The sequence below is a fragment of the Scaptodrosophila lebanonensis genome, unplaced genomic scaffold (genome assembly GCF_003285725.1).
Source record: "Scaptodrosophila lebanonensis strain 11010-0011.00,11010-0021.00 unplaced genomic scaffold, SlebRS2 tig00000043-arrow-pilon, whole genome shotgun sequence".
NCBI lineage: Eukaryota > Metazoa > Arthropoda > Insecta > Diptera > Drosophilidae > Scaptodrosophila > Scaptodrosophila lebanonensis.
Genome location: NW_022060545.1, coordinates 1942753 through 1965104, shown reverse-complemented (window position 1 = coordinate 1965104; position 22352 = coordinate 1942753). Strand labels below are relative to the sequence as shown.

The window sequence follows — 22352 nt, the reverse complement described above, 5'->3', positions numbered from 1 at the left end:
GAATCAGTCAGTTTTTGTGGGCAATTCACAACCTTAATTTAATTAGACTCATGTACTCGTACTTTCCTGTCCTGCGCTGTGATATTGATTCTATAGCCAGCAGTGTTGGTCGTAAAATCTATAGCAGATAACTGAGATAAGCGTTTGGAGTGCGCCCCACGTTGTTATTTAAAGACATAAAAATTCACACACAAATTCTCAGTAGAAAATTTACTGCATATTTCTATGGCGTTCGGAATGACAAATTATTAAAATCTTTGTAGTCAGTCATAAAAAAATCTAAGTATATATCTATCTATCTAATAAAATAAAATTTTAGGTCTTTATCTGAACGATGCAAAGAGGATTTAAAAGATTGTCATATGTAGTATAATGCTGAGGGCTCTCTACAAGTTGATTAATTTTTCAGGATGGGGATGATCGAATAGCTGGCAACTTTTCTTCCATTTATATTTATGTGAGTTATCTATATAGCTTCCATACAATAGATTGGTGATTAAATCACTCTTAGTAGGATAACTTTGTTGATTGTAACGATATCTTAAGAACCTTTTGTGTACTTACATGAGTTTCTTATAGTAGCATCATAATATGCAAGAGTTTCATCAAAATCGGTTCACCATATCATATACTTTCTAAAGGAACAAACGGTTTCGGCTTAATGTTCTATCATATTCTAAACTAGAACATGTATCATCATCATATATGTATATTGTACATAACTGGCATAAATTAATTTGACAGGACTATAACGTTCTACTCGTTTCGTAAAGGTTTATTTATTAACTTAATATAATATCCCAAAATTTATTTACCAATGAGTTATATAAATAATTGCTAAATAACAAATTTGATGTGCTTTTATTGATTTTTGGGAAATGCCTTATACTAGTAGACTGTTTTATGAATTCGTAGCCACAATTAGTTCTAAATTGATAAGCAAACATTGTCAATAGCCTCATAGTTGCGCAATAAAAAAATGGCTTCCGTATACTTAGCTCCGATATATACGAAAATTTAAAAGCATTTATGATAAAACACCAACAGTCCCTTAATTGGAGTCGAAGTATTTCCGGTGTTTCATGTTTGATATCAGTAGAAAGGCTCTCTTGAAAATTTAAAATTGTATTTATTCAGACATAAAGTGGTATGTATATAGTCGTATATATTAGCTTGTGTATTTGCATACATAGGCCTCATACACATTGCAAACAGTGGCGGATTGCAAAAGAACTTACACAACTAATAAATAAAAACAGAGCGGAATACAAACAGTGGCGCGGCCTGACTAAATGCCTTCAAAGCTGACGCGAGCGCCCTTACAAACGTACATCGTACAATCGCAACCTTTTCTGTAAGTAGGTGTGTATGTATGTTATGCACATAGTGGTTCTAAGTTGTATGTGTGTGTCTGTGTGTACATAAGTATATATGTATCTATATAAAAGCAGTTATCGTGTTTCAGCGGATCGACGCGAACTGATAATGCAAAGTTAACATGGAAAACACATATAAAAATCTAAACTGGATTGGCCATTGGGAATGCTTAAATTATTAATCATCTTTGATGACATTGGAGGGGCTCTATCGACCATTCCAGTAGCAGACGCGTCCGTTCTCGAAGGCCAGATTGATACGCGGATATGGCAACGGCCTAGTCGGTTGCAGAGGTTCACGCAGCTGCGCAGGCGTAGCTGAATCATCCTCAAAGAACAAGCACTGTCGGACAAATTCCAGCAATAGCGTCTGTGACTGTGCTGCAGAAGCGGGCAGGGCCTCCAGATTATCATCGCTGCATAAGTTGCGAACTAGCTGCTCGCATATGCGCGTGTTGCTGTCCACATCGAAGAGCGGCACTCCGAAATTAACGTCAAGCAGTGTCCACTCCTCTGTTCCGGGCTCCTGCTCCTCCAATAAAGACTCTGACTCTGGAGCTGCTGGGGACAGAATGGGAATCTCTACAGAGCTCTGCGAGATTAGCTCAGCACGGCTGGCATTGTCGCTACACTTGGCCACTTCGCTGGCCAGCAATTCAGTGCAGTCCGCAGAGATGTATTCGCTGGCTGGTCCATGCTCCGGTGAGGCCGCAAAGTGGTTCTCATCAGGGCTCTTCAGTTGAGAGCCGTTGCGAGTAAAGCTTGTAAGTTCGCCAGGCGATAGAAGCTCCGAGCCCGGCGTCGTCACTGTTGTCGTCGTTGCGTTTGGCACATTTGTTTTCGTCGCACAACCCGGACGCTTCTTCTGGGGCAGTTTCAGCCTGACCTGCAACTCATATTCTTCGCAGCCCAGGTCTGGAACGCCCGTATTAAGGAATGTTATGTAGCCGCATTGCTGCTTGAGATCCAGATGCGAGGCCAGCTTCTGCACGGCTCGATGTGCAGCCCACTTGGCCTGACGGACATCATCGGCCTGGAATGGAAAGGATTCGTAGTGCAGAGTACCAGGCGCACGAATACCATAGCCTTGAAGCAACACACAACCATTCTTAAGCTGTTCGTTGATGTTGCGAAAGTTCTCTGAATTGAGAACATACGAATCGGAATGCAAAATGTTGACCAGCAGTTTTCCATAGCCGAGGAAGAGGCGCGGCAACGATTTGAGCACTGTGCCCCGACAGATGAGCAGACTGGGCGGTCCATACCCTTAGAACACATGTGGAATAAAATTTGCATACATTATTATTGTAGAATGTAACTTTTAAATGTTGAAAGAACCTAGTTTTTTAGGGGAAGGAAAAAATTTTGTACACAAATTTTTCGAACTTTACAGGTAAGTCATAGATAAATGTTTTTTTAATTGAAATCAACAATTGCGGCGAATAAACGTTATCAATTATACAATTGAAGGGACTACATATGGTTGGTTATCTACTTACCGGTGATATGGTTGTAGAAAAGTTTTGTCCACATCGGTGCAGCATCGGAGCTGCGCAGAAATTGTCCAAAGAATGGTATGCTAAAGGTATGACTCAGTGTAGCTGTCAGTGGCGTGGCAGAAATGATGAATTTGTATTTCTTCTCAAGCACACGATCACGCGTTTGTCGGTCCAGACCCTCTAGACATTCCAAACGCAACAAATCGAGACCACCAGGCAGCAGGTGACGCAGCGAGCAAATGGTGGAACGCAAAATGATGGCATGCGCGAAATAGCGCGACACGTCACCCTCACCCTCTGCATCCAGCAGCGATACCTGTTCCAGTTCGACCAAAAAGCTATCCATGCTCTCTTCAGATAATTTTCCCACCTCGAACATAGTAACGGCGTGATTCTTTAGACCGGGCGATAGATTGCCCATCATCAGGAAGGCCGTCAGTGTTGAATCGAAGAGGAAACCCACCCGTTTGCCACTCTTTACAGTTGGAGGGGTTTGAGCGATCTGCTGCTTGGTGTTTGTGGTGGTTGTAGTGCGTTCACTCACATCCTCCAGCTCGGAGCTTAGCTCTTGTTCATCACTATTGTTGGTGTTATTGTTATTGTTGATGTTGGGAGTGGTGGCTGTAGTTGCTCCAGCAGTTGACATGTTTGCAAAACTAAAATCACTGGTGTTCCCATCAGAGGAAAGATAACCAATGGAGCTACTGTCCTTGTCAGGCTGCTGTGGAGTTGCTCTGGGCGTCTTGGGACTCTGCGGTGCCAGCTGCTCGAACTCGCAGCTGCCGCCATGTAGATTATAATTCAGTGGAGTTATTTGTGGCGTCTGCGGCAGCTCCTGTTGATTATAATTCAACCAGCTGGCATTGTAGCCCGTCTCAATGGCCTCACCGTCCTCTGTCAGGGCCTCCTTGCGTCGCGCAAAGCCCAGCCGACAAAAGAATGAGACCGCCTGCTTCACACAGTCCAGGTCTAGCTGCAACATTTGAGCCAGTTCAGCAATAGTCATGTGCTCATCGGCGCTGACGAATATCTTGTACAACAGATTTTCAAAATAATCTCCGCTCACACGATTCATGACGAAATTCCGCAAGGGTGGAATGCAGATGCGGTCTTCACCACAAATTGGTACATCCAAGTAGACCAGTCCTTTGCGATAGAGACTGTGCACCACATCAAAATCGCACTTACCAGCCGGCTGGGAGCCAAAGTCAATAAGATCATCGAGCAGGCTTCGCTCCGCCTCCGTCACATAACGAATGTCCGATTCAAGGACATAGCCAATGTCCAGACGCCACCAGGGTTCGATGTGAATGCGCACGGGAAAGCGCGGCAGAAAGTCTAGAGGATTGGGCTTTGCGCTAAATATAAGGGTGCGTGTAGTGTGCGTCTTCAGGTCGCTTATCAACGCCAAATACTCATTGCGTCCAATTCCCAGTACACGCAGGCAGTCCGCGGCTGTGAAGTTCGGCAGCGTGTCGTAGCTCTTGTCACTGCGCAGCAACTGACTGAGAACCTCTATGTAATAGTTAAAAGGCGTTACCCGCAATCCCTTGGTCACAATATCGGCCAAATGGTAGGGAAACACTCCCAATCCATTTATATTCCTCTTTATGAGCAGCTCGTAATAGCGTTGCTCTTTCCCAAATACCTTTGAGGCCAAGTTGCCACGAAAGCGCAACTGATTCTTTAGACTGTAGTTGAATACGTATTTTTCGTAGTCCCGCTGATTGTTGTGCAGCACCGAGCGTAGGTGTACGGGCAGTTGCAACCATTGTAAATTTCCCCGCACACAATTGCCAATCTCTTCGGCCACCTTTTCCGTTGACATTTTTAGACTGTGCGTTTCAATTGCTTGTCTTGCTCTGCATAGGTGTTAGCTTCTTCATATTGCACATGGATAAGTGATGCCAATTTATTTTATATTTGTCACCTTCGTCCTGCTGTTTACTTTTCGTTTGTTCTGCTTTTCGTTCTTATTGCATTCAGATACGACTTCGAAGCAAGAGAAGAAAATACGACAGCTGATAAGGCTGTCTGACTAGAGCGATAACGATTGCGCGATTACAATTTATTTGCCAACTACACTGAAATTTTTATTTTTTTATTTACAATTGTTTTTATTGATTTGGTTTAATATACTTGAAAAAAACATGTGATCTTTCACTATATATTTACATTCAACGAATATTAGTTTCTTTATTTGGGAGATACAAATTTTCATTACAACAAATAAGTTGAATCATATACTGTGCAATCAGAGGTACCGCGAATGAATAAAATGAAAAGAGATTGCTTGTAATCAGTAATCGGTTCGAGTTTTGTACGCGTTTATCAATACTGCAGCGCTAGCAACCCTGCTGATGATTTTCAATATTAAAAGGCTGCTTTTTGTAAACATTTCTGATACAATTGTTAAATTTTTGTTAGAAACAGTTTTTTAAATTGAGCAAACGTTTTAAAGAACTAGTGAAGCTGTTATGTAAAGCCGCGCCCACGAGCAGAAAAAGACACCCTCACAACGCATCCAACACTCAGCCACCCAAAGGGACATCGATTTTTTACACTCTTTTATGGTCTGTTCGCAAAGGTAACGCAATAGAGCGCGCACGAAAACGAATCAAAGAAACGTGCGACAAGTGTCGGCCGGGGGGAAGCACGTACGAACTACCGACCAAGGCAAGGAATAAGGCAGTACGCATAAAGGCGGAATTTATTGAATTGGGTCGTCGCCGTCATCACACACAAAGACGGTCGCTCCAATGAGCGAGGAAGAGCAGCAGCAGCCGAAGGCGCGGCAAACGTCGCCGTTGCCAGGCGTCTCAAGGTGAATAGCATTCAAAGAAAATTTTTGCTGAGCGAGAGCGTAGCTCAAATGAAATTATGCTAATTTGTTGCGTGCTTGTCTGCGTTTTTTTCCTTTCTAGGGCCTCCACATCAATGGCTGCAGCGGAGTCCATTGCACCAGTAGCAGGCAGCGGTGGTCGTGCCACGCCCGAAATGAAACGTTCGGCTGTCCGGAGTCTTATACAACGCTACTTTCATCAGCTACAGTCCGGATGTGGCAATGAAAATTGCACGAATGCCAATTGTGCTTCCAGTGGCAAAGTAGCACCCATGACTCCAAACGAAGTAGCAGCGCGTGCGCTACAATTATTCTCACAGGATGCACAGCTGTGCGAAAGCACACCCGACACGTTGGCATCATCCTCAAGATCGCACTTGGGTCTGACTGCAGATTGCGCTTCTGGCAGGTAAATAGTGTCTTCATCTTATTGTGAACTAATTGACTCACTATTAAACATTGCTAGTCACAACAGCCCACAGTTGGATGTGGATATGCTTTCGCCCAATGACAGCAGTAGTAGCAGCAGTAGCAGCTCGACAAGCACTATTACCTCCGCCAGTACAACGACAACAACGAGTACCCATTCGAATACAGCGCCACAGGATGCAACGGTGAGTACATCCTCGCCGCTGCCATTTCTGGAGCTCATTGCCGTGGGCTCGTTGCTGCAAACAAAACTGTCCACACCTGCCACAGAAACGACAGCATCAAATGCAGACTCATCTGGGTCCGGTGCCTGCACTCCAACGCGGCCAGCTGTTGAGTTCTTGGATGCGGTCACAGTCGAGAGAATGTACGAAGAGTGCCGATCCTCTGGCAGCTACGATCTATTGCACCACGCCATCACCGATGTTTTCTCACGCGTGGATCGTCTGGGTAAGAGCTTTTGTCGCGCTCCAGAAACAGAGCAGAGCAGTCCGAGCAGCAAGGTGCAGGCTCTGCTCGCCAAATCACCATGTGCCCTCAATAAGGAGGAACTGCGCACGCTCGAGGGCGAGCATGACAAGGACGAAGATAGCACGCAGGCGCTGGATCAGGCGAGTAGCAGTAGCAGCAGAACTGAAGTGAATACCAGTAGCAGGTTAAGCGGTGAAGTGGACGAGGATGATCCTATGGAGCAGTCGGAGGCCAAAGAGAGCTCCGATGAGGATGCACTCACCAGCGACACATTAGTGGACTTCAGCGGCTTGCGTCGTGTCAATCGACTCTTAATGCGCTCGCCTAATCGGAGCATTAGCGAAAAGCTAATGACAAGCGTTATTCAGCTGGCTGAAAGCATACGCTACATGGGTGCCGCGGATTGGGAACAGGAGAATGTTTTGCACTGCCTAGTCATATGCTTTGATATAGCCACCAATAGTAAGTTGCGAAATAATAACGCTAGAGATCTTCCTTTATACTCCTCTTCTCTCCTTCCAGCCAGTAACAGCGTAATGGACATGGAATACCTCGACGAGGTGCTGCCCAAGCTCTGCAAAGCAACCAGTGTACTGCCTGTAAGGACGCAGGCGCGACTGGCCTGCATTTGGGCGAAACATTGTGCAGATCAGCTGCAAACACTCGTGGCCTCATGTCAGCAACAGATCACGCTTCAAGTACTCCTAGACGAGGATTCGGTGCGTGAGAACGAGTCCATCATTAGTCTGACTAAAGTGCTGAAGGTAAGAAGGGACAATTTAATTTCGTCGGATGTCATGTTTCATTACAAGAACAAGTTGGCCTTACCAGTTATCGAAATATGAATAAATCCATTGTCTTGTTCAAATTTTCTGGCATGTTTTCAGCGCAATTTAATTAAGTTCAGTTAGTGTTCCCGTTTAAAAGCAATTCAATTCCGCATTAAATGGCAATGAAATTCAATTGAAATGGGGAAAAGCTTATTGGAAGGTTTACGTAATTTCAAAGTTTAATAAAAAGCAAAGAAAACCTAAATGATTACTTTGCTAAGAATAAATTAAATCAGCAATTAAATTAATTAAACTGATTAACTATAAATTTCAATGTTGTCTTTGTTGCCTATGACCACAATTTGTCAAAAAAAATTTTTTTTCGGACTGTCAAGATGACAGATGTTTTTTTCTTATTCTTCAAATATGTCCTATGTATATTAAAAGTGCACCAACAGAGTTACAAAAAAGAGATTCGCTGTTGCTCTGTCACAACTAATTAGCCAAATTAGATCCATAATTTTAAACAAGATCCAATTTCCAATGTTTCCATAAATCTGTGACTGTATTTTCCAAAGCCCGTGTTTGACCAAAATCTATTAAAACCTTTGTATTTGCGCGAGCCACTGTTCCATCTGAGGCCAAATAGGTCATAAAATGTAAATCTAAAGCAGAGTTCTGTGGTAAAAAATAATATACATAATAAACTTCTTGAATTTTTTTTAAATTACACTAAAAGTTTAAAATGCGATAAAAACAAGGAGAGCTTTGAATTTTTTTCCATATATTAACTTTTAGATTATAGTAATAATTGTAGAACTAATTAAAAATGTAACTTACAGATCGTTTTCTATGCCAACATTTTGGCCAGCGAGCTTGAGTGTCCTTCCTGCCTGGTGTCGTTGCCACAGAGCGCGGAAAGCGCCACAGATGAGGATGCAGATGCGGGAGCTGCTGCTCTTGAGGATGATCTCTTCATATATAGTTCGGTGACGCATCCGCATATGCCTAAATTTGCCGAAGACAAACTGGAAAAGTTATTGAAAGTACATGCCGGAGATTGCCGCCAACCACTTGTGCCGCTCGAGGATTTCTACAATGAAGCGCTAAGCGATCACATACATATGAATCAGGACTATTTGTCCTACAAAACGTTGGCAATGGAAAGCGAAATTGGCTCCAGCCATACGAACTACTTCTCATTTATGCTCTACGCCTTTATACTGATGCCTGCTACCAAAGTAGATGCCTTGTATTACGACAGTCGCATGCGGATGTACAGTGAACGGTATACCTCGCTGTACTCCATAATTAATAATTTCGGGGACGGTCAGGATGGAGCACCGCGACCAGATCTTAAGCTGACGGTGCGACGCGAGCAGCTCATCAACGATGCGCTCATTGGGGTAAGTTAAAAAATATGCTAAGAAATAGAAATTAATTCGGTTGGATAATGCCGCGTATGTTGCAGCTCGAATTAGTGGCCATGAGTAATCCCAAAGATCTAAAGAAGCAGCTGGTTGTGGAATTTGTTGGCGAGCAAGGCATTGACGAGGGTGGCGTTTCCAAGGAGTTTTTTCAATTGATCGTCGAGGAGATTTTTAATCCGGCCTTTGGTATGTTTGTGCAACAGGAGGAAACCAATAATATGTGGTGAGTCTAACAAGGGCCCAAAATCATAAAGATATCTTTACAGGAAAAAGCAGAATCTCCTGGAAAATATTTATTGAATTTAATGTTCCCTTTTTCCGCTGTAGGTTTAATGCCATGCCCTTTGAAAATGGCGCGCAGTTTACGTTAATTGGCATTATCATTGGTTTGGCTATCTACAACAATGTAATCTTGGCTGTGAACTTTCCAATGGTCGTCTATCGCAAACTAATGGGCTATCGAGGCACCTTTAACGATCTGAACGATTGGAGTCCCACCCTTTATAAGAGCCTAATGGACCTGTTGAAATACGAGGGCCAAGACATGGAGGAAGTATTTCAGCAAACGTTCAAGATCAGCTACAGTAATGTCTTTGGGGAAATGGTTGAGCACGAGCTGGTACCCCATGGTGGTGAGGTAGCGGTTGGACAGCACAACAAACACCTCTTTGTCAGTCTGTATAGCGACTACTTGCTGAATGTGAACATTGAGCAACAGTTCAAGGCATTCCGAAAGGGTTTCGAAATGGTCACAGATGAGTCTCCACTGAAGCTGCTATTTCGTCCCGAGGAGATCGAAATGCTTGTCTGTGGGAGTCGCGTAAGTATTTCTGTACAGACTTTAAATTGTTATTACTTAAACACATTCCAATTCCAGGAATTTAACTTTGTGGAATTGGAACAATCGACTGAATATGAAGGCGGCTATACGGAAGAGACGCAGATCATTAAAGATTTCTGGAGCATTGTGCATGGCATGCCGCCCGAGTCAAAGCGTAAGCTGCTTGAATTCACAACGGGTTCGGATCGTGTGCCAGTGGGTGGGTTGAGATGCCTGCGGCTGCTCATTACAAGGCATGGACCTGACAGCGAACGTCTGCCCACCTCGCATACTTGCTTCAATGTGCTGCTTCTGCCCGAGTACAGCAGCAAGGAAAAGCTGGAGGAGCGTCTGCTCAAGGCCATCAACTATTCAAAGGGTTTCGGCATGTTGTAGTCGCATCGTAATTCATTGTGTAAAGCCGACTTCAAGCTGGTACTTCCCACGTCGTAACTGATACCACCTTTGATGACAGTGATGTTGAAAATGATAAAAAGATGATGTTCAGTTCATTTATCGTTTTGCCATTTATTTTTGATAAATAATACATGTTCGTAATGACAATATATATGCTCAACTCGGCTCTCGCCCTTGAGCACATGGAAAATTCACTTCGCATATATACATAAATACATATATATACATATATATACATATATATATATATATATAGACGTATATAGTATATAAACCCACTGAACCAATTATTTTGTTTCAGTAAACGTTTACGCAGTTATGTTTAATGTCGCCAATTCAGTTAAGTGTAAATACCACTCATACCTAAACGTGCATGTTATTATTAATATAACACCCAGTTTTGCTAAATAAATTACAAGATGTGCGCGCGCGCAGCCAACATTCGAAAACCGACAACATTATTACCTATCGATTGTAGTTCGATTATCGAATCCGCCGTACACTGACAGACATTTCTCAACACTTTCTTACAGCTGGTACGCTCTCTCACTCATTCCCTCTCTCTTTCCTTCATTAACTGCTTGTACTCGTGCGCTCAATGAAGCCAGCTCCCAATCATTCATGTTTTTGTCGTGGTTGTGCTCGGCTGCGCAACAGAAGTGCGCTGTTAATTGTTTGTAGCATAGAATACAAATTGTTCTTGAATTTGTGCAAATAAACAAACAAAAGTTGAAAATTCTATTAAATAGTGCATCTGCATAGTGAGGAGTGAGTGTGTGTGTAGTAACGGAAATACTAGCTATGCAAAAACAACAACAATGCGCATGGTTTTTGCGCTTTCCTTCGCTCCAGCGAGTGTTGTTGTTGCTCGTAGCATCACTGTTACTGCAAGGAGCCGACAGTACACAAAAAGCTACTGAAGACTTGGCCGAAACTGTTGCAGATACGGCGGAACAAAATTTGAATGGTTTGTTGCGCCTCACATATTTACATACATATGTATAGATTTAGTTATAAGTTTATGCATGTGTCGTCTACACATGCTGAAATGAGTTCATCTTTTTAATTAGCAACTATAGAAAATTCCATAGCGTCCAACGAGCGACTTTCCATAGCGCGGACTCATATACACACGCATCCAACTCATGAATGCTGACTACATTCTGCATCTTTGTTTATGAGTTTCCGCCTCTGTCTCACAATCAGTGCGCTTTTTTTTTTTTTTTTTTTTAATTTTCTTTATATCCATGCATGCAATTCTCCCACATAAGAATGTAAATGCATACATACATTCATATTCTAAGTATTTTTGAAGTGCACGGGCTATCTGTAATGCATCAACAAATTCTGTGTGCTGTTTTCACAATTTTCGATGTTCTATAAAGTGGTTTTTGTAGGCCGAAGAACGCAATGGGTGTTAAAACCTATAAAACAGACACACTCTAGAAACTGCTATCTCATGTCCGTCTGTATAAACACTGAGTTCATTAACTTTAAAAATATCACTAAACCTCAAGCACTGCTTAAGAACTTTTTATTTTTTAAATATCGTAATCCATTTTGTATTTGAATCAATAAGTATGTAAGGTGGACTCAAAAGTAGTTGGAAAAATAAGAAATCTAATTTTCGTATTCTGCACAAAATATCGATTTCAGTCATTTAAATCATTTAATGTATTCTTAAACTAAAACCGATGGACCATAAACAAATTTAAGATACAAAAACTTAGTATGAAGGATCGATTTGAAAATATGTTTCTTCTCTGATTATAGAACACATTGTACAAAAAGATCCTTTCCCAAGAAAGCTTTAAAAGAGAACTTGCTTACAACCCAAAAAAAAAAAAAGAAAATATATTTATTAAAAATGTATCAAGTTGCATAACTAATGTATAATATATACAATCAAAAAAGGCCTCAGAGCACCATCTAAAAATAATAAATATAATATAATAAAATAATAATAATTAAAACCTTATTGTGTTTTCTTTAACTTAAAAAGCATATATTTTGGCCGAAAGTTTTGGGTAAAGATGGAAAAATTATATTTATTTATGAAATACGAGTATATCTCCAAAACTGTATTAAGTTTTAGAGTGACGAAACCGACAAAGTTTTGGGTAAAGATGGAAAAATTAGATTTCCAAAACTGTATTAAGTCTTAGGGTGACAAAACCGACAAGAAATTAATGGATATATGTAAGATGCCCATATGATAGTTTTGCTTTGCTTTCAAAAAAACTTAAATCAATAAACTTTAAATAAAACAAGAACATGTTTCAAGTTTAATTAGAAATGTACTAATTTCAATCTAAATAAATTACAGTAAATAAAATATAAAACGAAGTATACTATTTAAGTTTTATTAGTTTCATGAAACCCGATTATCTCTTAGGAAATGAACTATTTCTGGCTTTTGTTCTTTGCTTCTGTCTGAACAACAATGCGATTAATTCTTAGATTTGAAGCTAACACAATAATCAAGTAGAGAACTCGTATACTTTTTCTTTGGTTTAAGTTGAACCAAAATTGATAGAAACGACCAATTTAGACTATTGTGTTTGGTGACGCAAATGTTGAACTCATTGTGGATTCAATTAACACATTTCTTTTCATCTCCATTACAGATAAAATCAAAGTCTTTACGGTGGCCACCGAACCCACAGATGGCTATGCCCGTTACCTCCGCTCCGCACGCGTCTACGACATTGAGGTGAGTAAGAAAATAGATGAAGAACAAAAAGTTGAAAGTGTTACAGTCGGGACATGATGATAGACAATGCAAAGCGTTGAATGGAAACTCTAGATCCATCTCGCAGTTTTGCGATCGATTTGCGATCTATAACCGTTAGACGGAGACCGGTTGAACGTTTATTTGTCATTAAACAAGTTCACAATGGGAGGGACGCATAGAAATCATTGCTGATTGTTTTTATTGATGAATTTTAAATTTGATTGTGATTTAACTCGGCGCTGTTGATATTTTTTTCTTTCAACATATGTGGTCATATATGTATGTTAGTTCATAAACAATTCATATACGTGTATAAGATTGCCTGTCCTATTGGATGCTGAGCAGTTTTCCCCGCTCCTGCCCCACTGTTGGTCTAAGCATCCGGCTGTGGCATCTGAACGACTCTGCTCTGATGTGTTCCACACAGATTGGTTAACTTAATGTGCCACATACATTGCACACATGTGTTGCTTTATTTCAATTTTTTCTCATTCTCGTGTTTACTTTGTAGTGCTTTTAATCACCCAGTCACGTAGTCCATACATGCATATGTACATTCTTATGTACATATATATACATATATATGTTGCATATATACTTGTACATATCTGTATAGTTGCCGGGCGCAATTAGAACAATTTTGTTGCCGGCAGTATTCACTTTTGTCAACTCGATTGATAATTTACAAATACATATGTATATACACAAATTAAGATTTTCTTATCTGTTGAGGCTGTGCCGGTTTCTTGTTTTATGTAAAGCTGCGACAATCCATCTCTATATACATATGTATGTACTGTACGTACCAGTTGTCCAGTTCCTAAATTAAAAAATTGCTGATAAGCCGGTTGCTTGACGTCGCTCTGTGGCTCAAGTTTCGGTTTTTTTTTTTTGTTTTTGTATTTCGAGTATTGTGTGAACTTAGGCATTTGGAAACATCAGGTTTCAAATCAACTGGGTGCTTATTCCGTCCACATCATACAATTATGTATACACATAAATGCAAATTTTGGACATATACAAGTATATGTACATACTATACATATATTGGTACTTTTTATGTAAAATGTAAATAGTTCTGCATTTAAAGATGGCATTATTTAATAATATTCGTTATGTTGAACATAAAACCCCAACAGAAGACGTGTTAGACCCCAAAAAGTTTATTCAAACCTGAATATTTCTATCTGCCTGCCTCTCTGTCTCTATGAAAGCATTTTTAAATTTATGAGTTGCTAAATTTGTGTACCTTTTTATATTGCTTTGGAAAAAGTATCTTTCTCGCTTACGGTTTTAGTTACAGATCCAACAGTGTCATGAGATAAGGAAATACGTTTGGACACATTTTTTTCATCTTCATAAACTATGTTGTTGGTTCTTTTTGGGTTGTAGGTGTCTTTTTATTGCTGGAGCCTATCTTTTTAAAATTAGTTGAATCGGATAACTTTATAAAATAGCTTATAAGTCGCTCTTTTTATTTTTTTTTAAAACAACAGTTCCTAACTGAGTTTTCAACTAACAAATTTACTTGCTGTTGGCTTTTAATTTATAATAATAATTTATTATTGAATGTGCATAGTTGATATTTGATTTCCTCTAAACTAGATATGGTTTCCAAAAATACTATATGACATTATAACTTTCGTAAAATGTGAGCCATTTGTTAAATTTCTTAGCGGTAAGCATATTTTTTAGTCTTCTTTTATTTCATAAGTAGGGACATTCTCTTGATCTGAGGTTTCCAAAAGATTTCTACCTAAAAAGTACTCAAATAATTGCATTGAATCAACTGCTTGTATATTCGTAGTTATAATAAAATAATATTTAGTAATTTTTATTTAAATACCATATGTAGAATTGATTAAGCTTTAAACTAACAACTACTCATTGTCTTTATTTAGGTAGTAACTCTGGGCATGGGGGAAGAGTGGAAGGGTGGAGATATGTCTCGCGCCGGTGGAGGTTTCAAAATAAATCTGTTGCGTGAAGCTATAAAGCCTTTCATTGATTCCCCAGACACCATTATTCTCTTTTCGGACAGGTAATATACCATATTTATATAATTTTCATAATAAAACACTAATTCAACTCAATTATTTTAGTTACGATGTGATAATTACGGCCACCCTCGATGAAATTGTGGAGAAATTTAAGGAATCTGGCGCAAAATTACTCTTCTCTGCAGAGAAATATTGCTGGCCCGATAGCAGTCTGACTGACCAGTATCCAGAAGTTGAGGGTAAAGCCTCGCGGTTCCTGAACTCTGGCGCCTTCATTGGCTATGCACCGCAGGTGAACGCATTGCTGGAGGAGCCCATCAGCGACACACAGGACGATCAACTCTACTACACCAAAGTGTTCCTGGATGAGGCCAAACGTGCAAAGCTGGGCATGAAACTGGATACGGAATCGCGTCTCTTCCAGAATTTGCACGGCGCCAAGGATGATGTGAAGTTGAATGTCGATCTGGATACCAATCAGGGTACGCTGCAGAACATAAATTTCATGACCACGCCCAGCATTGTGCACGGCAATGGACTAAGCAAGATCGATTTGAATGCCTATGGCAATTATTTGGCCAAAACATTCAACGGCGTCTGCACATACTGCTTGGAATATCAATTGGAAGTGGATGTAAGCGAATGCTAGCTTAGTTAGTTGACTTTCTAATATATGCTTTTGTTATTTTCAGGAGAAAAAACTGCCCATTATCAGCTTAGCTGTGATTGTGCCACAGGCAGTTCCCTTCTTCGATTTGTGTTTGGCCGGAATTGAAAAGATAAACTACCCCAAGGATCATTTGCATCTGTTCATCTACAGTGCTGCTGAGTTGCACGATGGCCAGGTGAAGTCGTATATCCATAAATATGGTGAACAATATGTCAGTGCGAAGATAGTAATTTCCGAGGATCAATTGGATGAACGACGTGGTCGACAATTGGCTCTGTAAGTAGATGGTTGAAAATTTGAATGGAAAGGGAACTTCAATTGAAGTTTAAAATACTTGTATTTGGAAAAGGATTTTATGATTAGGTCTGTTCTGAATTCCAACCAACCGCAAGAAAGCTTTCAAAGTTGGTATATACTAGGTACATATATAAGTACATATATCAAAGGTAGGACAGCAGAAAAAATCTACAACTATCATGAGTTTAGTCCTGCTACTTACATCGTTTGATGAGAACGATGCTCTCTAAATTGGAGCTCCATTTGACGTATCCCTAACTATTGGCTGCCCATGTAAACAATTTTGAAGTCGTCGGAAGTTGTCTGACGAAAGACCCTCAGACTTGTCATTCTTACTGACCCATAATAGCTAAAAGTTTGAAACCATGCGGAGGTCGGGATAACCAAACATAAGTTTAAATGTTTTTCGAGCTAAAAAATTACAAACACATACTTTCTTTTCTCTTTAAAAATATATAATTCCTTTCATTTTCAATTCTTTTAACTCGTATGTCCGAAAACTTGAGCCGTATAAGTGTCAACATCTCAGACATCTCGTTTATATAATTAACATTGTTATGTTGAAATAATCCCCAAACTATTTGACCTTTTCTGATTCCAGCGAGCAAGCTAAACGGCACAACAGCGATTACATTTTCTTCGTGGATGGTGATGCGATTATCGATGAGGCAGAAGTCTTGCGAGAACTCCTCAAACTGAACAAGTAGGTCGAGTCTATAATATTATTAAACAGTCTAATACTCAACCGGATTTTTCTTGCTTCCAGGCGTTTTATTGCTCCGCTCTTCTCCAGATACAGTGAGCTCTGGAGCAATTTCTGGGGCGCGCTCTCAGACGGCGGCTATTATGCACGTTCCCATGATTATGTGGATATTGTGAAACGCGATATTCTGTAAGTAAGAAATTCGAAGTCCCTAAACACATCGGCTTCAATTATTTCAATCCACCTGTTTGATATGCAAGACCATTTATTTTCAACCAATTTTATTTTGTAAAAACTTAAAATGTTGGCTTGTGACATCGCTAAAAACAAAGGATTGTGTTAAAAAGAAGAGAATCGCATTAATCGAATGCAATGGAGAAATCGGTTTTGAAACTGCGTCGATCGATGGAATACATATTGTCGGCTGTACACTCATAGAGTCCCGCATCCATTTGTGTGGCCGGATCGATTTCGATCTTGGACTTCACTCTGTCCTCGCCAATGCGCCACTCGTGGACATGCATGTACAAATGCTGATAGATCTCAGCACCGTCCTTATACCAGGTGATGTGCGGTCTTGGGTTGCCCTTGGCCACGCACAGGAAGGCGATTTTATGGCCCAGCACGTATTCCAAATCAAAATGCGAGGCTTGCAATATTTTGGCGCCCTGCCGTGCGAATGATTAGAGAGATTTAAGTGAATAACGCTCCAGTTAGACTAATCAGAATGGGCTTTACTCGGTCAGATAGCAAATAGTTTGCACAAATAAATACAACAAATTATTCAAGTCGGCTGTGAACAGGAATTCTCCAATAGTCTTTAAAATCAATTTATGTTATGTTGGGTGCAAATTATTCGCCCCTCTGACCGTAGCTCTACACTTACATTATTGTTGTTGTAATACTGATCTGATTCGGGATCACGATATTTACCCGTAATGGGTAAACCAATTTGTACCTGTTTTGGGGGTAAAAATATAAAATTTTCCGTTCATTTTTGATGGGGCGGCGAAGTCGTTTCTACCTACCCTAGATTTAGTTCGTCCACGTCCTCGACCACGCCGAGCTTCGCACAGCGGTGTGCTTAGCATGAGAATGCTGAGACCCAGGCAGATGAGCAGGCACTTCAGTTGCATTATATCCGTGTTAATCTATATGGGAGTGTATCTAAATTTATATGTGTGTCTGTGCTGCTTGCGAATCTCTGCGCGTTTCGACCGACGCACGGCGACTAAATCTCTTCAGCTCTGTGGCTGTTGTCGCCGCCGCGCAGTCTGTTCGGCTAATTTGCCACAATTGGCGTCGCCACAATCTCCGCTTTTCGCGCTTGCAGCTTTACATTTAATCCACTCGCACACCAACCTATCTGTGTGCTCGTATGTGTGGATATGCTAATGGCTTGTACCTTGTTTAGTGGATGGATGCTTTTGCATTTTTATATCATTCAATTCTATCAGTTGCTATCTGCTCTGATATACATATTATTTGATCTCATCTCTACGTTATGCACACACCAAAGAGCGTGGCTTCCATGCTTCCAAATAAGTGTGTATGTGTGTGGTCACCCCTTTCGGATCAGTACGCCATTATTTGCATGTGGCACAGTGGTGCCAATAATAGGAAATTATAACTTCCACCTCAGAATAAAGTCAACTTTTTTTATATATTTTTTTTTATGAAATTACAAAGGATATTGCCATAAATCACATATTGTTTAAAGTACTTTTCTATGGATTGATATGCAAATTAAAATCATTATGAGCACCAGAAGTCGATTGCAGAAGTAACTATTTTATTATCATCCACCAAACTGTCATAAAGTTTTCAGGAAAAATTGCATTTTTTGTTTACACTTCGACCGAAAAAAACATTTAATTAATATGAAATCTGGCTTTTCTACTTTTCCACTATTACATCCCATTATTCGAGGTAATTTCGTTTTATAATGCCTATTTCTCGAAAGAAAAATCATTTTCAAACCATTTTGTGGCTTCCAAGGCTTTAAAGCTTGTTCCAAAATGATTTTTGTTTTATTGAATTTTTTAACATTTTTATTATGGGTATTCAGATTCATTCATTTTTCCTATAGGAAAAAGCTTTAAATTGATTGTAAGACTTGATATTTCATTTTGTCCTATTAATTGCCACACTGTGCCTGGGAATAAAATTCAAAACTTTTGTGCTTGACACATGGTGTTCGTTTGCTTTCACACATTTTAATAAAATAAATGCAAAAACATCATTTAAATTGGGTAATTGAGCCAATTTGTCGACTTCGTACACCCGAACTAAGGCAACAATAATACGAATAACTACAAATTTAGAAACTTAGGCCGATGTGAAAGGTCGAGAATATTCGTAAATAGAATTTGAGTGCAACGCAAAAAGAGTTGTTGTAGCTTGTGCTTAAAAACCACCGACATTTGTAAAATAAATTTTTAATATGTATTCAGTTGAAAAGATTTAAGATTCTTAAAAATTAACCATGACATAGTCTGTGCGAAAACCTCGTCGATCAATAGCATATATATTATCCGCTTGGCATTCATAATAACCTGAAAAGTTATAGAGGAAATAATTGTATATTATTATATTGACTTTGAAATATACATAAAGTATTTTCAATGAAGAATTACGATTTGAATGAGTGTGGAGTGAATTGATAAATGTATGCTGAACTGTATATTCCTCTAGAAAGCTTACTTACCAGCGTCCATTTGCGTAGTGGGATCGATTTCCATTTTCGACTTTATAATATCGGTTTCTATGTGAGACTCGTGTACCTGAAAATAAGAAAAAAGTTAACCAGTCGCATCGAAAAATGTTGATATTCTTATAATTTATTTCATACCTGAAAGAAGCGATGTTGATAGAGTTCAGCGCCGTCCTTAAACCAGGTTATTGTGGGACGTGGATTGCCTAATAAATGTGTGATATGTGCGGCTTAAAGAGTTAAGGACTGTAAAAGATTCTTTTTGTAAACTCACCCTGAGCCATGCAGAAGAAAGTGATCTTTCGACCCAAGGTATAATCCAGTTCAAAATGCGATGATTTAATGATCTTGGCACCCTAGAAAACCCAAAGTAAAATATTATGTAGCTTTCATTTGCGATATATTCAAAGCAGCAGCTTACATGCTCATGATCGTAATAGTTGACTGCATCCTGTGATCGATGCTGTATAACCACGGGTTTCTTTCCAGTGTAATTGCGACGCAAAACATTGCGACCACCGCTACTTCCTGGAATCAATTGATATTAAAATCTTTATAGACAGCGAAGACTTACGTACTTACTTTGGGCTGCGGCTTGTCCCAAATCGCCCAACAACAACAGGCAGAAGAGCGCCAAAGTTTTCAGCTCCAACATCTTGCAGCGGTTCAGCCAGGGTCTGGGCATGTAGAGTTTCAATATATGGAATCGGAATAATTTGAAAATATAGCGATCGCGCAGTGCGCTATCGCAGAATGATGTTTGCATACTGCGCTTTGAAGCGAGAGCGTCAACGAATCGTTCTCACCCCCTTGGCGCGTTATTTTTTATTAGGCTTAATGGAGGTACAAATGGGGGGAGCTGAATGTGTGGTTTGCTGCTACTTTCCATTTCCACAACAATGTTGCGAATTGTCAATGTCTAGTGAATTATCGGCCCAACTATATTAATGTACAGTTTCGTCACAGATTATGCTTTCAACTAATATTCTTTGTCTCTCTCTCTCTCTCTCTCTTTTCTCTGACAGCGGCATGTGGAATGTGCCCCATGTGACGAGCATTTATTTGATCAAGCATGATGCCTTCGATGCAATCAACTTCGAGCATAGCCAGTTTGACCCAGATATGGCAATGTGCGATTCCCTGAGAAAAGCAGTAAGTACATGACATTGTTCTATATAGACCGTCTACACTAAGGTCGCTGAATTGCCAATTCTGTAGCAGAAAAAAACGTATAGTTGCATTGAAAACTCTTGGAATACTAGTGGTTAGAATTTGAATGTTGCAAAAAAGTTCCAAATTTTTAATAGCGTCTATATTTAGATATGGCGTGCGTCGCAATATGAATGATATAGTGAGTGTGGTAGCCAAAATGGTGCCACTAGCGAGTTCTATGATAATTCCCGAATTTAGGTCACTTCCAAAGCTACAATCATTTATTAAAGAATGTATTGTTTATTAAGACTATAATTTGGAGACCATATAAAATGGTCAAGCGAATAAACTGATGTGGTTTATTTAGAAGTTCTGGACTTCTGGATTTATAAAAACTTTAAATAGTGTTATGTTTTATAGATTCCAATTAATTTAGGCTCAAACTCATTAATTTTAAAAATACTCATTAAGGCTGGCAATATTTTTTCTATCCAGCAGCATAGTTTTTGAAACGAAATTTGTTCGATACCTACAATTATTCTAATCTATCAATATATGTATATATTTTGTAAAATTTTGCGAACCTAGGGCATCTTTATGTATGTCGGCAACCAGGATTACTTCGGTCATCTCGTCAATTTGGATAACTTCAACAGCACTGTGGTCCGCCCCGATTTTCATACGTTGTTCACCAATCGTTTTGACTGGACCAAGAAGTACATCCATTCCAATTTCTCGGCCCAGCTGAATAAAAGCTTTGTAATACCACAACCTTGCCCGGATGTATTCTGGTTCCAAATCGTTACCGATGCCTTCTGCGACGATCTGGTGGCCATTATGGAAGCGCACGGTGGCTGGTCCGATGGCAGCAATTCGGACAAACGATTGGAGGGCGGTTATGAGGCTGTACCTACTCGGGACATACACATGAAACAAGTGGGCTTGGATGAGCTCTATTTGAAGTTCTTACAGTTGTTTGTGCGTCCATTGCAGGAGCGTGTCTTTGAAGGCTATTACCATAATGTGAGTTCTAAGAAGATTGCATCATTCCTTATATTGCTTATCACATTGCTTCATTTTTCAGCCACCACGCTCCTTGATGAACTTTATGGTGCGTTACCGACCCGATGAGCAGCCCTCGTTGCGTCCACATCACGACTCCTCCACGTATACGATTAATATTGCCTTGAATCATGTAGGCATCGATTACGAGGGCGGCGGCTGTCGCTTTTTGCGCTATAACTGCTCCGTAACAGAAACGAAGAAAGGCTGGATGCTGATGCATCCAGGACGCTTGACGCACTTCCACGAGGGGTTGCTTGTCACCAATGGTACGCGGTACATTATGATTTCGTTTATTGATCCGTAGAAGCGGCAGCGAAATAATTTTCTGTCCTTAATAAAAGTGCTACTACTATTTTCTTACTGCCATATTGGCTACTCCAAAGAGTAATCTGTTTAAGTCTGATATAAGTTTTTATACTATACATACATTTACGAAAGTGGGGAAAAATAAAATAAACTTGAAATACTTAATACATGCTGTCTGAAGGATTTTATAAATTCAACATTTTTCATTGTTCATTATCTAAGAAAATCGGGCACAGGTTTAAAATGTATATATCCAACAAATAATTATTTGGTTGGCACTACCTAGACCAAAGCATTATTCATTATAGAAGGAGAAACTTGAAATAGTATGGCAAATCTATTGTAGCTATTTTATAATAATCTTAACAAAGCGACTCATCCGTAATATAAATTTTATAATGTCTGATTTAATATTATATATTGAACAAAAAATGGGTAAGAATATTTATGTACATATCTGAAGGTCCATTTTCCTGGACAAATTCGTTGACAGACTAATGGCCCAAGCGGCACTGTGCACTGTTGATAACAACAACCAAGCGCTGTTATTAACAGTCACTCCAGCTGATATGCCACCCACATTTTTAACAGAACGACAAATAACAGTGTGCGCAACAGAGATTTGACATCGACCGCCAGCTAACAGTCGCTTTGCAAT

General features: G+C 39.8%; 5 protein-coding genes across 5 annotated transcripts; 2 read left to right on the top strand and 3 right to left on the bottom strand.

Annotated features, from left to right (window-relative positions):
* Positions 1–1109: 1109 nt before the first annotated feature.
* Positions 1110–4841, bottom strand: LOC115622856 (protein FAM91A1). The gene is made up of 2 exons (XM_030516940.1): positions 2876–4841; positions 1110–2642 (listed from the first exon to the last, which is right to left on the bottom strand). The coding sequence occupies exons 1-2, from the start codon at positions 4701–4703 to the stop codon at positions 1585–1587; spliced, it is 2886 nt and encodes a 961-aa protein (XP_030372800.1). The 5' UTR covers positions 4704–4841; the 3' UTR covers positions 1110–1584.
* Positions 4842–5246: 405 nt separating this feature from the next.
* LOC115622152 (ubiquitin-protein ligase E3A) lies at positions 5247–10203 on the top strand. The gene is made up of 8 exons (XM_030516021.1): positions 5247–5699; positions 5800–6126; positions 6184–7079; positions 7140–7381; positions 8230–8793; positions 8859–9040; positions 9145–9637; positions 9695–10203. Exons 1-8 carry the CDS (start codon positions 5635–5637, stop codon positions 10031–10033), a joined length of 3108 nt encoding a protein of 1035 aa, XP_030371881.1. The 5' UTR covers positions 5247–5634; the 3' UTR covers positions 10034–10203.
* Positions 10204–10695: 492 nt separating this feature from the next.
* On the top strand, positions 10696–21859 carry LOC115622153 (procollagen-lysine,2-oxoglutarate 5-dioxygenase). The gene is made up of 10 exons (XM_030516022.1): positions 10696–11021; positions 12682–12767; positions 14690–14829; positions 14891–15422; positions 15481–15734; positions 16357–16458; positions 16522–16647; positions 20197–20323; positions 20912–21346; positions 21408–21859. Exons 1-10 carry the CDS (start codon positions 10856–10858, stop codon positions 21690–21692), a joined length of 2253 nt encoding a protein of 750 aa, XP_030371882.1. The 5' UTR covers positions 10696–10855; the 3' UTR covers positions 21693–21859.
* On the bottom strand, positions 16723–17655 carry LOC115622155 (immunoglobulin domain-containing protein oig-4). Its single transcript, XM_030516024.1, has 3 exons — positions 17487–17655; positions 17345–17416; positions 16723–17126 (listed from the first exon to the last, which is right to left on the bottom strand). Exons 1-3 carry the CDS (start codon positions 17592–17594, stop codon positions 16818–16820), a joined length of 489 nt encoding a protein of 162 aa, XP_030371884.1. The 5' UTR covers positions 17595–17655; the 3' UTR covers positions 16723–16817.
* Positions 18907–19952, bottom strand: LOC115622154 (peroxidasin homolog). The gene is made up of 6 exons (XM_030516023.1): positions 19754–19952; positions 19593–19699; positions 19446–19527; positions 19310–19377; positions 19166–19241; positions 18907–19013 (listed from the first exon to the last, which is right to left on the bottom strand). Exons 1-6 carry the CDS (start codon positions 19935–19937, stop codon positions 18931–18933), a joined length of 600 nt encoding a protein of 199 aa, XP_030371883.1. The 5' UTR covers positions 19938–19952; the 3' UTR covers positions 18907–18930.
* Positions 21860–22352: the final 493 nt, after the last annotated feature.

Bases quoted from the DNA above. Each gene is read 5' to 3' on its own strand.
- LOC115622856 (XM_030516940.1), bottom strand. From the start codon at position 4,703: ATGTCAACGGAAAAGGTGGCCGAAGAGATTGGCAATTGTGTGCGGGGA. The intron at 2,643-2,875 runs GTAAGTAGATAA...ATGTGTTCTAAG, and splicing joins TTTCTACAACCATATCACCG to GGTATGGACCGCCCAGTCTG.
- LOC115622152 (XM_030516021.1), top strand. From the start codon at position 5,635: ATGAGCGAGGAAGAGCAGCAGCAGCCGAAGGCGCGGCAAACGTCGCCG. The intron at 7,080-7,139 runs GTAAGTTGCGAA...CTCTCCTTCCAG, and splicing joins CTTTGATATAGCCACCAATA to CCAGTAACAGCGTAATGGAC. The intron at 7,382-8,229 runs GTAAGAAGGGAC...TGTAACTTACAG, and splicing joins GTCTGACTAAAGTGCTGAAG to ATCGTTTTCTATGCCAACAT.
- LOC115622153 (XM_030516022.1), top strand. From the start codon at position 10,856: ATGCAAAAACAACAACAATGCGCATGGTTTTTGCGCTTTCCTTCGCTC. The intron at 14,830-14,890 runs GTAATATACCAT...CAATTATTTTAG, and splicing joins ATTATTCTCTTTTCGGACAG to TTACGATGTGATAATTACGG. The intron at 15,735-16,356 runs GTAAGTAGATGG...TTCTGATTCCAG, and splicing joins CGTGGTCGACAATTGGCTCT to CGAGCAAGCTAAACGGCACA.
- LOC115622155 (XM_030516024.1), bottom strand. From the start codon at position 17,594: ATGCAACTGAAGTGCCTGCTCATCTGCCTGGGTCTCAGCATTCTCATG. The intron at 17,417-17,486 runs GTAGGTAGAAAC...CCCCCAAAACAG, and splicing joins GTGGACGAACTAAATCTAGG to GTACAAATTGGTTTACCCAT. The intron at 17,127-17,344 runs GTAAGTGTAGAG...TTCGCACGGCAG, and splicing joins AGTATTACAACAACAATAAT to GGCGCCAAAATATTGCAAGC.
- LOC115622154 (XM_030516023.1), bottom strand. From the start codon at position 19,937: ATGCAAACATCATTCTGCGATAGCGCACTGCGCGATCGCTATATTTTC. The intron at 19,242-19,309 runs GTATGAAATAAA...TCTTATTTTCAG, and splicing joins ATCAACATCGCTTCTTTCAG to GTACACGAGTCTCACATAGA. The intron at 19,014-19,165 runs GTAAGTAAGCTT...ATAACTTTTCAG, and splicing joins CACTACGCAAATGGACGCTG to GTTATTATGAATGCCAAGCG.